Source organism: Fulmarus glacialis, unplaced genomic scaffold (assembly GCF_000690835.1).
Source record: "Fulmarus glacialis isolate BGI_N327 unplaced genomic scaffold, ASM69083v1 scaffold9189, whole genome shotgun sequence".
NCBI lineage: Eukaryota > Metazoa > Chordata > Aves > Procellariiformes > Procellariidae > Fulmarus > Fulmarus glacialis.
The window spans coordinates 7,014-22,388 of record NW_009232582.1 but is presented as its reverse complement, the minus strand read 5'-3'; the positions used below and the strand labels follow the sequence as shown (position 1 = coordinate 22,388).

Genomic DNA, 15,375 nt, shown 5'->3' with positions numbered 1-15,375 from the left:
ATGATTCTATGATTCTATGATTTCTACTTAAGACAGAACAAACCCATTTCTTTCAGTTTCTGCTTATAAGCATAACAGCTCTACAGCCTATGCTCCATCCTGGAAGCTTTCCTCTGGACTTGCTCTGGTATGTTATTGTCTGTCTCTTACTGGGATCCCCAAACTGGACACAGTACCCCGAATATGGTTTCACAAGTTGCTGAATAGAGAAGAATAATTGCTTCTATTGATCTCTGGTTATGCTGTTGCTAATACAGGGCAGCATACTGTTGACTGTGTTTGCCGCTATGATACATGGATGATAATATGTTGTCTGAGGGTTTTGTAGTAGAGCCTGTGTCTTCAAGGCAATAGGTTTAATACAGTTCAAAGGCTGCACTGAAATAGGAATAATACAGCTAGCCTGTTTAAAACAGAACAAATCCTGTGTTACTCTCTTCCTTTGATGCTATGCGGAAGTATCATCTGATAAAAGACTGATGGGTTTTGCAGGATGTGGTAGATGTTAATGTTTTTTTGCTGCTATCGCCTTCTTTTATGCCTTTCTAGGGAATTGTTCTCATGAGTCTCTTACAAGTTTCTTCGGTGAATGAAACTTGTCTGTCCCTTTGTTTCATAATTTCTGCAGGGAAATGTCTGCACTACAGACCTGGTTGTTGTGTGGGAGCTATTTTCAGCTATATTCCTTTATTAAGGTTCACCTGTTGTTAAAGGCTTCATTTGGAGGCAGGAGTAATTTCATTTACTGCAGTGGACTTTTTCTTGCTTGCAGTACAGCTTTTCATTTCAGTTTCGAAAATTACAACCAAGCCCTTTAACGGAAACATTTTAGTCAGTTTTCTGATGAATAGTGTCTTCCCTTTTTTTCTTGTGCAAAGAGGTGTATGAGGTTTACACATTCTTCTGCTTGATCATTGATTTCCAGTGATCAAAAGTTCCTTGGCATTCTGACTAACGGCTTGAGCTCATTATGAGCTCAGGCAGTTTCATGGGTGAGTTTTCTGCCTTATTCTGGGAGGTGCAAAGATTTTTCCATGATGTTGGTCCAGCACAGTCATTCCTAGCACCTGATGCTGGATAAATGTTGCAGTTCAGTCATTCATGACTGTCTTTCACTTTTACTTATAGGTAAGGTTTGACTAAACATGCATATTTCTTTCTGAATCAGTTGTTTTGCGTCTTTATCTTTCCTAAAGCCTTTAGGTATACTTAGTTATTAGTCAGGGAATTTGCCTGCATAAGATTTCGTGGATTACTCATTTTGTGGTCTTGCTCTTAGAAAAGGGAAAGAAATACAGGAATTTACAGTGTGCAGCTAAGTTCACAAGGACAAAGTAATTATGAGACCTCATGTGAAATGAGTTTTCACTTAAGCCAACCAATTATTTGAATGTGTTCTTCTCATCCATTGCGGAGGAGGAACTGTATGCCCTGGAAGCATTTATTTGAACTATGGTGCTTCACTGACATGGCTCAATCTTTAACCATTTCCACATCTGTCTGTGGTGAAAGGTAGCTTATCCACTGGCTTTTCATTACTAAGACTGTTTCTACAAGTTACTATCTCTGCTTGTTTTTCTACAGCTCTTAGTCTGTTTTGGGTAATCTTTTGTATTCAAATAATGCAATGATATTATGGGGAGCAACATGCAATGGTTGTGCATTGTGTGGGATCCAGTGCTGGATTTGTGCGAATATAGTGCAGAGATTGGTTTCGGGGCTTTCAGATACAAAAGATGACTTTTTGCAAGGTATCTCCAATAGTAAGTTCACGTTCTTAAATTTGCAGTTGTCCTTCTTTACCTTTACATTATTGTGTGTGTATTCTTCTTTATTTAATTTATGATGATGCTTGGAACATTTGATTTACGGATGCTACAGTTACCTATTTTTCTCAATAACTGAACTCATTAAAACAAAATTCTGGAAGAATTGGCAAGGCTTAGGCTTAAAATTTCGCCATAAAAATATTTAATTGTTGGTGTCCAGAGTCATCCTGTCTAGAACAGTCTTCATTAAACAAATGTCTTAATGAAATTTATTTAAGTATTTTAAAGTTGGAGTTGAAGTTTTGCTAAAATAGTAGAAATTCAAATAAAAATCTTTAACTAACAATGTTTACTTTCCTGATTGAATCTGCCTTGAGTAGAGGAAAAAAAACACAAACGAAGTAAATATATAAGCTGCATTTTTAGTGGTTACAGCAATGCTGATTTTTAAATTTTTGTAGGATACGGTTTCGGAATTATTATTGAATTATTTCTGACTTGCTAATTAATCAACTGATAGCCCAAGATTGGAGGATAGAGTAGTATCAAATGTGTTAGAAGTTGTATTGAACATTGTGTCATGTATCATGCTTAAAAATACTGCTAGAGAAAGAAAATTTTTTTTTTTTCTTCACCAATAAATGGAGACTTGACCAATGAGACTTCCTCTTTTACTGGTTCCAATAAACAGTGAACTGACGTTTATTGAACCCTGACATTTATTGAACCGACTTGCAGTCAGAGGACTCATCCGTTTGGCATGTCCTTTGTGGTAATGAGTGTACATTGTCTGGAGAATTGAAAAACACTACCACTAAAAACAATTTTGAAGACTCTCTGTTGCAGCTGATACAGATTCATCCATCTGCATCATATGAATGATCCCTATTAACCTCCAAAAACATCTGTAGTTGTTGGTATTTTCAGTAGATTGAGGTGATCTGTATCTTTCTTATATATTTTCCATACAAGGAGGTATACATATGCAGACTCAAATGCAGTCTCACCATACCCATGAAATAAGTTTGGATTTATTGTTAAATTACAAATAGTGCAAAACTGGTATTAAATATTTAACAATAAATCAAGTGAAAAAGTATGTTTCAAGGCACACACTTTATTGTTTTTTTTTCTGGTTGTTGCATATGTTTTAGAAACAACTTCTGACTGACAACAAATGTGTAGCAATAAATAAAATCCTGTGGAAGTTGAACCCTTACTATAGGTTTTATCTATGTTCTCTATAGATTTCCATTTGTGACTAGGAACCAGTTTACAGTAGTCTTACGTTACTTTGGGTATCGTCCCTCACTGCAAAATATTTAATGAATCTGTTTTACAGACTAAAGTCCCTATCCTGTAGTTGTGGAAAATATTCGTAGCTCCTAAAATCATGACTGTGATGTTTTAGAAGCAATCTTCAGCTGAGCTCTACTTACTGTATATTTAGATTAGTTTGTAGAATTTAATCTTTAACACTTTTGTGTTAATTTGCCATGCATGAACTCTGCCAATAGTGTATTTATGACTCTCATATTGCTGAGAATAATATCATATAACCTTGAGATGAGAAGAGATCCATGTGGGACTTGTTCTAGAAACGTCCCCATGAGATGACTCCCCGTTTACAATTACTAGTGGAAAACTTTCTGTTAACTCATTCGAATCCATGTCAATCTTTATACAATGTGTTGAGAGTGCTTTTCAGAAGTCCTGTGAAAACAGGTGTTGACTAGCAGATAAGTAACTTTAGGGGCAATGGTCATTTGGCAAGACCTATTTTCTGTAAAACTGTGTTTATTGCATTTTAATTTTGCAGTGTCCCTGGATTCTCTATGAAGTATCCATTATGAGCTTTTCAGTATTTTTTTTTTTTTCCCCCCCCGGAAGATCTGCTCTGACGATGATCATCTCACTTTTTAAGTATGGGGCGTGTTAACTTTTTTTGCTAATTGCTTTGAAAGTGTTCTTGATGTAAGGCTTTTTTCTTGTGTGGTTTTTGGTTTTAGGGTTTTTTTTTGTACGATAAAAGCTGCATTTTTAATGAAACTTGTGATCTCCAAGTCTGTTCATCTTTTCTTCTTTGGCATTTTAAGAAATCATAGTTTGTAATCTCATTAATGCTTTTCTGACTATCTTGTTAAAAATATCACAGTTCTAACTTCCTACTATTCTTCAGAATGTTAGTCATTGATCCAGTTTTAAATTCAGTTGTTCTGTTGTATACTTTACTACCTTGATTGCTTCAAAGTGCATGGCACATTGTTTTGGCTTTGCTTTGATGTATGTGTACAGCATGATAAATTGCTAAGTTGCTATATAAAACTGAGTTTTGTGCTTTTTCTGTGAAGCTAAGGGATGATAAACTAATGCAGTGTTGTGAGAAGTGCTTTAATTTTTGGTGTACTGCTGGAAGGAGCTTGATTCCCGAATGGAGAGTGATCTGTGAATGGGACTTTTTTCTTTAAAAAAGGTGTAAATAATCCTCAGGTGAATATTTAAATAACAGGAAGCTACCTGAGGTAAAATGTTGAGCCATTTTTACAGATATTTTTATATTTTAAGAATTAATGCATCCCCTCCCCCTAGTGGTCTTGTTTTCAGTCTAACACATAAAACTATTAATAACTAGTGATCTAGAAAAACTGGAGACAAAAAATGATCCATCTGATATTTTTAACATCTCCTCTGAAATACAGGATGATCCCTTTAATGCCCTAATGTGCTTTATCAAAATGAGTTTTAAATAATGCCCTAAACCCAGGACTTTTGATGACTGACGTGTAGCTGTGTGTCCATGATTGCTGATACAGATTTGGATCAATTGCTAGTGAAAATTTCATCTGAATTAGGTATGAGTGCATGCTCACACTGCAGTTGCTTTAGGTGGAACATTTAGTACGGTATTTATTCCAAGGTGTCCTATATGGTTGTGTTTTTTTATATCCTGCACTGCACTTCCCATTTGCTTACCTTGTACACTGTGTGACAGTCTGGATTCTATATGTTTCTTGAATCAGAAGTGCTGTTTCGTACTTACTATGGACCATGTACAGTGAAATAAGGAGAATATGAATAAAACTAGTTCTAGGTGGTTACATTGTTAGATGTTTTCTTTGGTTAAACGTGAAATTTTGCCTTCCTGGTTTGTGCATTGCCTTGCACTGTGGCAGGAGTGATGGTTGATACTAACACAGAAAGACAATAGTGGAAGAAAACCACAGAATAGTTGAGATTGGACGGGACCTCTGGAGGTCATCTGGTCCAACCCCTCTGCTCAAGCAGGGCCACCTGGAGCCAGTTGCCCAGTACTGTGTCCAGATGGCTTTTGAGTATCTCTGAGGATAGAGACTCCACAACCTCCCTGGACAACCTGTGCCAGTGCTTGGTCACCCTCACAGTAAAGAAATGTTTCCTGATGTTCAGGTGGAACCTCCTATGTTTCAGTTTATATCTTTTCCTGTCATTGGGCACCACTGAAAAAGAGCCCGACTCTGTCCTCTTTTCACCCTCCCTTCATATACATTATATACATATCACCCACCATTTATATACATTAATATGATCCCCCTGAGCCTTCTCTTCTCCAGGCTGAACAGTCCCAGCTTTCTCAGCCTTTCTTCATAGGAGAGATGCTCCAGTCCCTTTGTCGTCTTCATGGCTTTTTGTTGGATTCTCTCAAGTATGTCCATGTCTCTCTTCTAGTGGGGAGCCTGGAACTGGACACAGCACTCCAGGTGTGGCCTCACCAGTGCTAAGTAGAGGGAAAGGATTACCTCGACCTGCTGGCAACATTCCTCCTAATGTAGCCCAGGATGCCATTGGCCTTCTTTGCAGCAGGGGCACATTGCTGGGTCCTGTTCAACTTGGTGTCCATCAGGACCTCCAGGGCCTTTTCTGCCAAGCTGCTTTCCAGCTGCGTGGCCCCCAGCATATATTGATGCATGGGGTTGTTCCTCCTCAGGCGCAGGACTTTGCACTCCTCCTTGTTGAACTTCACGAGGTTCCTGTCAGCCCATTTTTCCAGCCTGTTGAGGACTCTCTGGATGGCAGCACGGCCCTTTGGTGTATCAGCTACTTATTCCAGTTTTGTGTCATAAGCAAACTTTCTGAGGGTACACTCTGCCCCATCATCCAGATCACTAATGAAATGTTAAAACAGGACTGGCCCTGGTATTGACGCCTGGGGTACACTGTCACGAGGTTCCTGTCAGCCCATTTTTCCAGCCTGTTGAGGACTCTCTGGATGGCAGCACGGCCCTTTGGTGTATCAGCTACTTATTCCAGTTTTGTGTCATAAGCAAACTTTCTGAGGGTACACTCTGCCCCATCATCCAGATCACTAATGAAATGTTAAAACAGGACTGGCCCTGGTATTGACGCCTGGGGTACACTGTTAGTCACTGGCCTCCAACTAGACTTCATGCCACTGATCCTCGCCTTCTGGGCCTGGTCAATGGGTTGGTTTTTGGTCTACCTCACTGTTTTCTCATCCAGTGTGTACATCAGCACCTTGTCTATGAGGCTTTTATGGGAGATAGCATGAAAGGCATTACTGAAGTCCCAGTAGACAATGTCCACTGCTGTCTCTTCACCTACCAGGCCGGTCATTTAATTGTAGAAGTTTATCAAGTTGGTCAAGCGTGACTTCCCCTTGATGAAGCCATGCTGACTACTCCTGATGATTTGCTTGTCGTTCATGTACCTGAAGAATGATTTCCAAGATTAGCTGCTCCGTCACCTTCCCAGGGATCGAGGTGAGGCTGAGTGGCCTGTAGTTCCTTGGGTCTTCCTTCTTGCCCTCCTTGAAGATAGGAGTGACATTTGCTTTCCTTCAGTCCTCGGGCACTTCTCTCAGTCACCATGATTGATCAAAGACTATCAAGAGTGCCCTTGCAATGACATCTGCCAGCTCCCTCAGCACTCGTGGGTGCATCCCATCAGGGCCCATAGACTTACGTATGCCCAGTTTGCTTAAGTATTCTGTGACCTGATCCTTTTCTACCAATGGTACATCTTCCTTGCTCCAGCATTTTCTCCTGGTCTCTGGGACTTTTTTTGGCTGGTTTTGCTAGTAAAGATGGAGGCAAAGGTGGCATTCAGCACTGCATCCTTTTCCATGTCCTGTGTAACCAGGTCCCCATCTCGTTGAGCAATGGGTCCACATTTTCCCTAGTCTTTGTTTTGTCACCTATGTACTTAAAGAAACCCTTCTTCTTGTCTTTGACATCCCTGGCCAGATTCATTTCTGTTTGGGCTTTAGCTTTCCTAACTGCATGTGGTGGTGCATTCATACCCCTCCCCCTTTTTTCCCTGGGCCACCTGTTGATCTGGGCTGCTTGTTGATCTCAGAAATTTCCATGAAACCTCAGCCTTGGTGTATTGAAGTCCTGCAGTTGAGCGCTCCTTGACTGTATCAGAAACTCTGCATAGGTGAGGCTGGGAACATACTCCTACTGCCTGGCCCAGGTGTCCAGTAGAACAACACCGAAACCTTGAGAATTTTTTAGTAATTACCACCTGGGACTGTGGCCAGGATGGAAATTTACGGGTGACTAAAGCCGACCATCTTGTGAGCCTATAAACGGTGGTCCTAAGTGAGGCCCTTTGAGCTTTCCTGGACCGCAGTGGGCTGCACCCTGGATGTTCAGACATTTTTTCTGTATTCCTCCTGCATTACCTGTCCTTGCTTCCACCTTCTGTATGTTTCCTTTTTCTGTTTGAGTTTGGCTAGGAGCACCTTGTTGATCCATGCAGGCCTCCTGGCATTTTTGCCTGACTTCATATTCATTGCGATGGAGCTCTCTTGAGCTTGGAGGAGGTGATCCTTGAATATTATCCAGCTTTCTTGCCCCCCTCTTCCCTCGAGGGCCTTATCGCATGGGACTCTTCCGAGCAGATCTTTGAAGAGGCCAGAGTCTTCAGTCTTGAAGTCCAGGGTTGTGAGCTTGCTTTTCCTTCTCCTTCCTGCCCCCAGGATCCTGAACTCCGCCATCTCATGGTCACTGCAGCCAAGACTGCCTTTGATCTTCACATCCCCAATGAGTCTCTCCTTCTTGGTGAGTGTGAGGTCCAGCAGACCACCTCCCCTCATTGGCTCTTGTATCACTTGTGTCAGGAAGTTATCATCAATGCACTCCAGGAACCTCCTGCACTGCTTTTATCTGGCTGTGTTGTCTGTCCAGCAGATATCGGCGTGGTTGAAGGCCCCCATGAGGACCAGGGCCTGTGAATGTGAGGCTGTTTTCCTATCTGTCTGTAAAGGGCATGATCCACTTTTTCTTCCTGGTCAGGTGACCTATAGCAGACACCCACTATAATGTCACCTTTAATCCTCACCCATAAGCTCCCAGTTGGCTCCTTTTTCAACCCCAGGCAGCGGTCCATGCATTCCAGCTGCTCTCTCACATAAAGGACGACTCTCCCTCCTCGTCTTCCCTTCCTGTCCTCCCTAAATAGCCTGTATCCCTCCATTGCAACATTCCAGTCATGGGAGCCATCCCACCACGTCTCTGTGATCCCAACTAAGATCGTAGCCTTGGAACTGCACACACATCTCTTAAGTTATCTTGTATATTCCCCATACTGCGTGCGTTAGTATACAGGCAGTTGAGGGACACCCAAGTACATTAAGGGTCATATTCGTGACAGCATAGATAGGGTTTGTGGAAACCCATGCCAAGCTCAGGAGGATGACCAGTATTAAAGTACCAATGACAGCTGAAAAGAGGATTGCTGTGGAAGTCATCAAACTCCAGCCCTCGGTATTCTGCTGTCAGTCTTGTTGCCTCACCACACTAGCAGAAAAGATGTATTTCTCTGTTATGCTTCTGGCCCTTGTGGATTATGTTGAATGCTTTGTTGCTGTCACTGCTGGTTGATGTGACGTATGAAGTGTGCTCTTTTTCACAGGTCTTTGCCCCCAAACCTGTGCCAGTAAATGAGATTTATTTTTAGGACTAAATTAATATCTTTGATTTTTGCCTGATGCTTTTAGCTTCTGAAGTAATTAATTGGCTACTCAAGCATCTGCTACTACCTAAGCAGCTGTTGAATGACAGTGGAATAAACCGGTGAGGTCTGTACTCCTTGTAACTCTGATTGTGCTGGAGACCCAGGTAGCTGGGACAAAGAGTGCACAGAGAAGATGATGTTTTATTATGTTTATGTATTTGGGTGGAGCTGGATGTTGAGTTGACAAGCAGATCAGCCAGGAAGAGGAGGTGTTGGATTGGGTAGACTACAAGAATAGCTTGATGAAAACATGGCAAGGCTAGATCTTCGTGTTAGCAAGAGCAGCTCTTGAATACTTAGGCCAAGATAGCAGCAGACTTTGCCTGGTTATTTTTTTAATTCTGTCTTTTCATGATGCCTGCTTTTGAGAGAAATGTCTTTTCTAGCTTTGTCTCTCACAAAGATCTGGTGTGTTTGTTCTAATTTTTCTCCTCTTTGTCAGAAGAAGGAAGTTGTTCTTCAACAAAGGGGAAATGCAGATGCTTTTGCAGAAAATCTGTTTTATCAAGGTTTGTGTCTGCATTATCTGGGCTACAGTAAAGTTTCCCATAGGAATTGAGAACAGTTATGTGGCCTTCTTGAGTTTCTTGTGGACTTGTTTGAAGGTCTTAGTCTCAGTTCTGCACTGTATCAGATTCCTATGACTGCAACAGTAACGTGTTCGAGTAGATTTTTCTAATATTCCTTGCAGTTACTTCTGGAGCAAATCTTTCATCTCAGCCGTATGAGGAGGAATGCTGGAGAGTATCCTCACTGGCTGCAGAGTGTCCATATTTTCTGTCTCTGGGTGTGTAGTAAGTGACATTTGTCTGTCTAACAGCTGAAGTGTTTGCAATCAATGTGATTTGGTAGCAGCCAGAAAGAAATTCCCAAGGCTGGTGAACATGTAAGTAGAAGAAAAAGCACTGATCTTTCTCATTAAGAAAGATGGTATCGTTCTTAGGAGGTTTGAAGATAGGGGCTCATAGTGTTGATGATGAAAAAGGAACAAGAAGCAGCTAATGAAATGATGTATGGGGTATCAGAAAGAGGTCTAAGCATAGGTCTCTGGAGACACATGCTTTGGATTTGTGACTGAAACAGTGTTGATAAACACAATGTTTTAGCTATTGCTGAACAATGCTTGCACAGCATCAAGGCTTTTCTGTTTTCCACTCGGTCCCCCACAGCAAGTAGCCTCGGGGTGGGCAAGAGGTTGGGAGGGGACGCAGCTGGCACAGCTGACCTGTAGTGACCAAAGAGATATTCCATACCAAGTAATGTTACGCTCAGCAATAAAACTGGAGGGTTTTTTTCCCCCGAAATAGCCATTGCTTGGGGACTGGTAGGGCATCTGCCTCCTGGTGGTGAGTTTGGTTGGAGTTTTTGTTTTTGTTTTTCATCCCTTTTGCCCTTCTGGTTTTTTTGCCCATCCCACTGCAGGGGAGTGAGCAAGGAACTGAGTGGAGACTTAACTGCCAGCTGGATCAACCCACCACACCTGATATATGTGAATTAAGGTTATGTTTCTATAAAGCTGCTGTTCTGCAGTGTTAAAAACTCAAGTGACTTTGCCTTTTGATATCACGTTAAAAAGGAGAATATAGCATACAGTCTTCCAGAGGTTGCCTCTGAAATCAGTATTTACTAACTGATTTATATTAAAAAAGAACTTTATTTTAGTGTCGAAATAGGAAGATATTGAAGAGAAGAGCTGTACAGTAATATGTGGGGTAAAGAGAAGGGAGGATACCAATTTGAAATATGTTGAAGTTTGAAGAAACTAATTCTTTGTTAATTAGGAAACTTTTTGTCCTATTTGAAAAGCAAAAATCCACTTAGTTTTACTTTCAGGGAAGCCTTGAATTTTGAAATTGTTTGTTTGAAGGTAAATAATTGTTCTTGGAGAAACAGATCAAATTGCTTTTATGTTGATTCCTAAAGGAGAAGGTTTCTTGAGCAGGTAACTTCATCTATGAACTCGTGTATGTACAGATTCCCTGAAATGTTTAATACAGATACCCTAAAAAATTGAAATTGAATGGAAAACTACAAATGCAAGAAAATCATTGGAACTCCAGAGGGCTACTTTACAGTGAATTGGGTTAAAATTTTGGGAAGTTTTTGTGCAAGTTTTCTGTAAGGAAATCTGAACGTTATCGGTTGTCTTGGATCCAGTTGTCTTGCATCCCAGTAAGAATCATTCTTGTTGGATTTCCTACCTCTGTCATCAGGGCAAGGTTGTAGTTTTTTTGTTTTGTTTTGTTTCTGTTTTAGTGGTGGGAGATGCTGAGTCAACTTCAGGATCCTAGCAGCTGAATAACTTTTACAGACATGTAAATTCTTGTTAACCAAAACAGCTAGTCATGCTCACCAAGAGTTTGAGAATTACGTGCCATCCATAGCACCTGACATGTTCAGAGCCTGTCTTTAAGTGATAATATTTCTTGTTCTAATAAGAAGTTCTTTGAAAGCCAGGAAGGCCCCTCCATTCATTCTTTTAAAAATAAAAACATTATTGTGGGGTTTGCAAATAATACTCCTTAAAAGATTATGTTAGTATTTGTATCTCTGTGGATGTCGGTAGTATTGTTAGCTAATGTGGTGGAATTAGTTACTGTGTTTTCCTCTGGAAATGCCCCAGTCCTTTATAAACAGTTCTCTGTAGCTCTAGTCTCTTTGTGTTTAGCTGTAAGAAGGTATCAACTGATCTGGAGTTTTGTGTCATGCCATTGGTGCTGGGTCATCTGATGGAGGTCCCGAGATAATTTTCTAACTTTCTTTAGTCTCTTTAGGCCAGATTAAGATTAATCTGTGGTTTTTCTGGTATGTTCAGTTCTTTCCTCCAAAATCTCAGAGCATTTTTTGGTTAGGGTGGTTACTAGTTACAGCGAGCCAAATATCTGCCAGACAAATGGGTGTTTAACATGGGTGAAGTGACAGATGATCCCTTTGATCCTCTTTGGTACCCAGAGTAAAAACTGTTCCGCAAAGGGAATTTGTCCTTCCTTTTACATTATTTTTTGAGCTCTGGGAGTCCTGGATAGACATTTGCTTACTCAGACATAAATGCAGCTTCTTTTCCAACTTACTCTCTTCTGTTTAGGACAAAGAATTGTCTTGAGATCAGATTTGGGGCTTTGAGTGCAAGGCTGAGACAGAGGAATATTTCATGCTGTTGTTATTAGCGAGTCGCTTAATTACTCAGAATGTTGATTTACTCACCCTTGATGCCTATAATAAATATTTCACATATAATTATCAAACATTAATACTTTGAGATTGGCAGTGATTTGTAGCAGTTGTATAACGAAGCAGCTGTTGGGGGTGAATGAATAGCGGTATGTTTTGACTCAAAGTTGTGTTAACTAATGAGTAAAAAAGGGGGCTATTCTGTGGGACTAAAAGATTTTCTAGACATTTTTTGTCTTATATCTATGATGTATACATAAATGCATATATGAGGGATGTATCTACATATGAAAACCTTTTTCACTGGTAAATTCAATTGTTTCTTGGCACTGTCAGTTGCTTTTTGTAAGTTAAAGAGAAATGAAAGTGTCATATAAAGTGTGTATTGACATTTTATAATTTTGGGGGTTTATATAGACCTGTAGTTATTGAATCCGTTTTATTCTTCTGTTTTGTTGCTGTTTGGTTTCATGCTTTGTGGATCTTTATCTCGAAGCATTAGCGTTCACTAGCCATGGATTCAGACATAGTAACAAATATTGAACACATTATAAATGGATGTTAGAGTAATTTGGAAATATCTTATTTTAATTCAAATTCAAAATTGCTTTTTGTTTTATCAGCAAACACGTATCTCTTTATGGTGCAAGCTCGTGGTATAATGTTGAGAGAAAACGTAAAAACAATAGGACACATGATCAGGTTGTACACTAACAAAAATACTACACTGAATGGCACAGGTAAGAATATTTCTTATTTAATTTCATTTTTAAAAGAGCTTTATGAAAAAAAACCCCAAACATGCCAAACCTTAATGACGTAACTTGATTATGAAAACCTAGACCCAAGTCCTACTTCTCTGGAACTGGAGTGAAGGCCAAATAGTTACTGTTTATCAGTTTACTTTAGTAGGAAATATTTGTCATAGCTGTAACAAAGATATCTTAATTTAATTATTGTTCCTTTAGTGCAGTAATTTTTTTTTTTTTTTTTTTAAATCATGCTGCTAGGAATTTGTTATTTACAAAGTTAATGCTCTCACCTGCATGATGATATGTTACTAATTCAGTGGATAATATAGGTTTTTACAAAAATCAATTCCTCTTTTTAAGATTATCCTGAAGGAAACAATTCTAGTGACTGTGTTGCTCAAACAACAATGTATCTTCCAGAAAACTTCACTTACTCTCCTTACCAGGCTTGTCCAGAGAAGCTGCCTTACATGAGTAAGTTTTAAACTGACCTTAATGTTTACGTAGTAAATTGGATTGTACTTAAAACAAAATACAATTATTTTAGTATAAAACATAATTGTAAGGAGTCCAAATATATAGCAGAAAATAATGAATAAAATACATCTGAGAATGGATGATATGCTTAGCAGAATTTTGCCTGTAAATATTGTGTTACTAAAACTTTTGTCCTCTTTACTAATCGCCTAATGTGTTTTAATTTTATTTACAAATAATTTTACTTTCTACAAAATAAATACTAAATGTTTTTATTAATATGTGGGAATACTCTAACTTTATAAAAAGTACCCATTCAGAGTTGCGTATTTTGAGGAATAGTTAAAAATTTCCTTTTTGGAAATGGTATTCCTAATACAAAGATCAATGAGTCAGAAAGTAGTTCTCAAATCTTCATCAGTTAATCACAGTTATCTCAGTATATAGGAAACTGAACAAGATGGTGTAGTGAAGTGAGAATTGATGGAAGTAAGAAAGTGCTAAAGCCCTGTCATAATGAGGAAGTAGTACTTACATAACAAGTGAAAAGTTGTGATCCTCAGGAAATTTTAAAATTAAGCTTTCAAATCCAGATGTTTAAGATCCCAAGCTATTAAATAGAACTTCATTAGGTAACCCTAACTTCATTTCTCTTTGAACCTAGAATCGAAACTTCTAATTACTTTGTTTGAAAGTGTTTAGTTGCAGAGGAGTGTCGTGCAGAAATAAGAAACTGAGTTGAATACTCTGATACCATTGCTGTTTTGGTTTGCTGGGTTTTTATAAAACCTGTAATATCACAGCTGTCCTAAGTAGCAGTATCCCAGTGTATGTAGACGGTCTCATAAGTGGGTATTGCATGATTAAAGCAGTTACACAAACTGAGATTGGAAGAGCTCCTTGATGTAACTCAGTGTCCTTAACCTTATTTAATAATGTGGCTGAAAGGCTGTTGACATGACTTTTTTATCTTCTTTCTATAGACAAAGTACAGCTTTGTTTGGGAATATTCTTAAAATTTCTTGTTAAGAACTGTAAATTCTTAAATTCCCCTTCCATTTTTCAGATTCAGACAAAATTCTGGGCTATGTTTGCTATCCTCCAGCTTGTAGAGAAAGCAATCCTTAAAGACCAAGAAGTGTTAGGTAGGAGACCAGTTTTGAACATAAAAAGAAAGGCAAATCACTCCTGGTGGTGACTGCTTTACCATGACCTTCACCACTGATTGTTTGCTATTAGAGATAGTTCTTATATTTAACCTTTATAAAATTGCAGTTCCTTGGCTAAAACAGAGTTCCTTCTTAGAAACTGCTATTGAGTTTTAAGCTTTTTTCTCTATGTTAGGAATTGTTGTTACATTATCAGAGTTGCTGTAGGAAGCAAGGGATGATTAAGTATAAATGTTTTCTTTGTGCTTTGCATTTGGCAGAAATCGCAACTTGAGTCAGTAATCCATGGAATTGCTTCAGTTCTAGTAAATGTTCTGTAGACAGACAGTATTTTTGAGTGAAGAACTAATAGTAGCATTAGTATAGATCTCAAAACTAATTAGTTAAATTGAAAGGTCTCATTTGGTATCAGCATGTACCAACTAGAGAAGAAGAATCAACAACTCTATAAATAAAGTGTAAATATGTTACTAGAAGTGACTGTTCATTAGTATCTGGCAGTATCTGTTACGCTAATGTTTATTTTACTTGCTATATTTAAAATCAAACAAGTAAACTACTGATTAGTAAAAGAGAAAAATTGAAATAGTTTCTGAAGATATTTGTGACACCTTCCAGAATTCTAACCTCTTTTCTTTTAGGCTAACACCTGACTTAAGCTCCGGGCTGTCATTCAGCCTGAGCAAGTAATTAAGTATTTAATATAGCAGTTCAGATCCATATCATACCAAACAATGTTGCTAACAGCCAAACTGAATTGCTGATCATTTTTTCTTCAAAGAAGATTTTATTAGGCTAATCTAGATTCCATTACAATTTATTTTTTAATCGCAGCAGAGAAGTTTATCCAGTGAAGAGTACAGTAACAGTGCTTGTTATCTGTGTTTCTTTTCAATGCCTCTGAATTCTAAACTTTCTCTTACATTGTAAAGGTACAGACATGTAGTCAAAAGTATAAATCAGTCGCTGTTGCTTATGACCTTAAATCATGTAGAAAACTGTCTTAAGCCAAGTAGCAATTAG

General features: G+C 38.8%; 1 protein-coding gene across 1 annotated transcript in view; it reads left to right on the top strand.

Moving 5' to 3' along the window:
• Positions 1-8,461: 8,461 nt before the first annotated feature.
• LOC104082009 (beta-1,4-galactosyltransferase 6-like) overlaps positions 8,462-15,375 on the top strand; it is a gene marked incomplete at its 3' end in the record, with an annotated part of 12,984 nt that continues 6,070 nt past the window's right edge. The window contains exons 1-4 of the mRNA XM_009584953.1: positions 8,462-8,533; positions 9,226-9,292; positions 12,578-12,694; positions 13,067-13,180. Of these exons, the coding sequence (XP_009583248.1) occupies positions 8,462-8,533; positions 9,226-9,292; positions 12,578-12,694; positions 13,067-13,180 (370 nt within the window). The remainder of the gene's footprint in view (positions 8,534-9,225; positions 9,293-12,577; positions 12,695-13,066; positions 13,181-15,375) is intronic.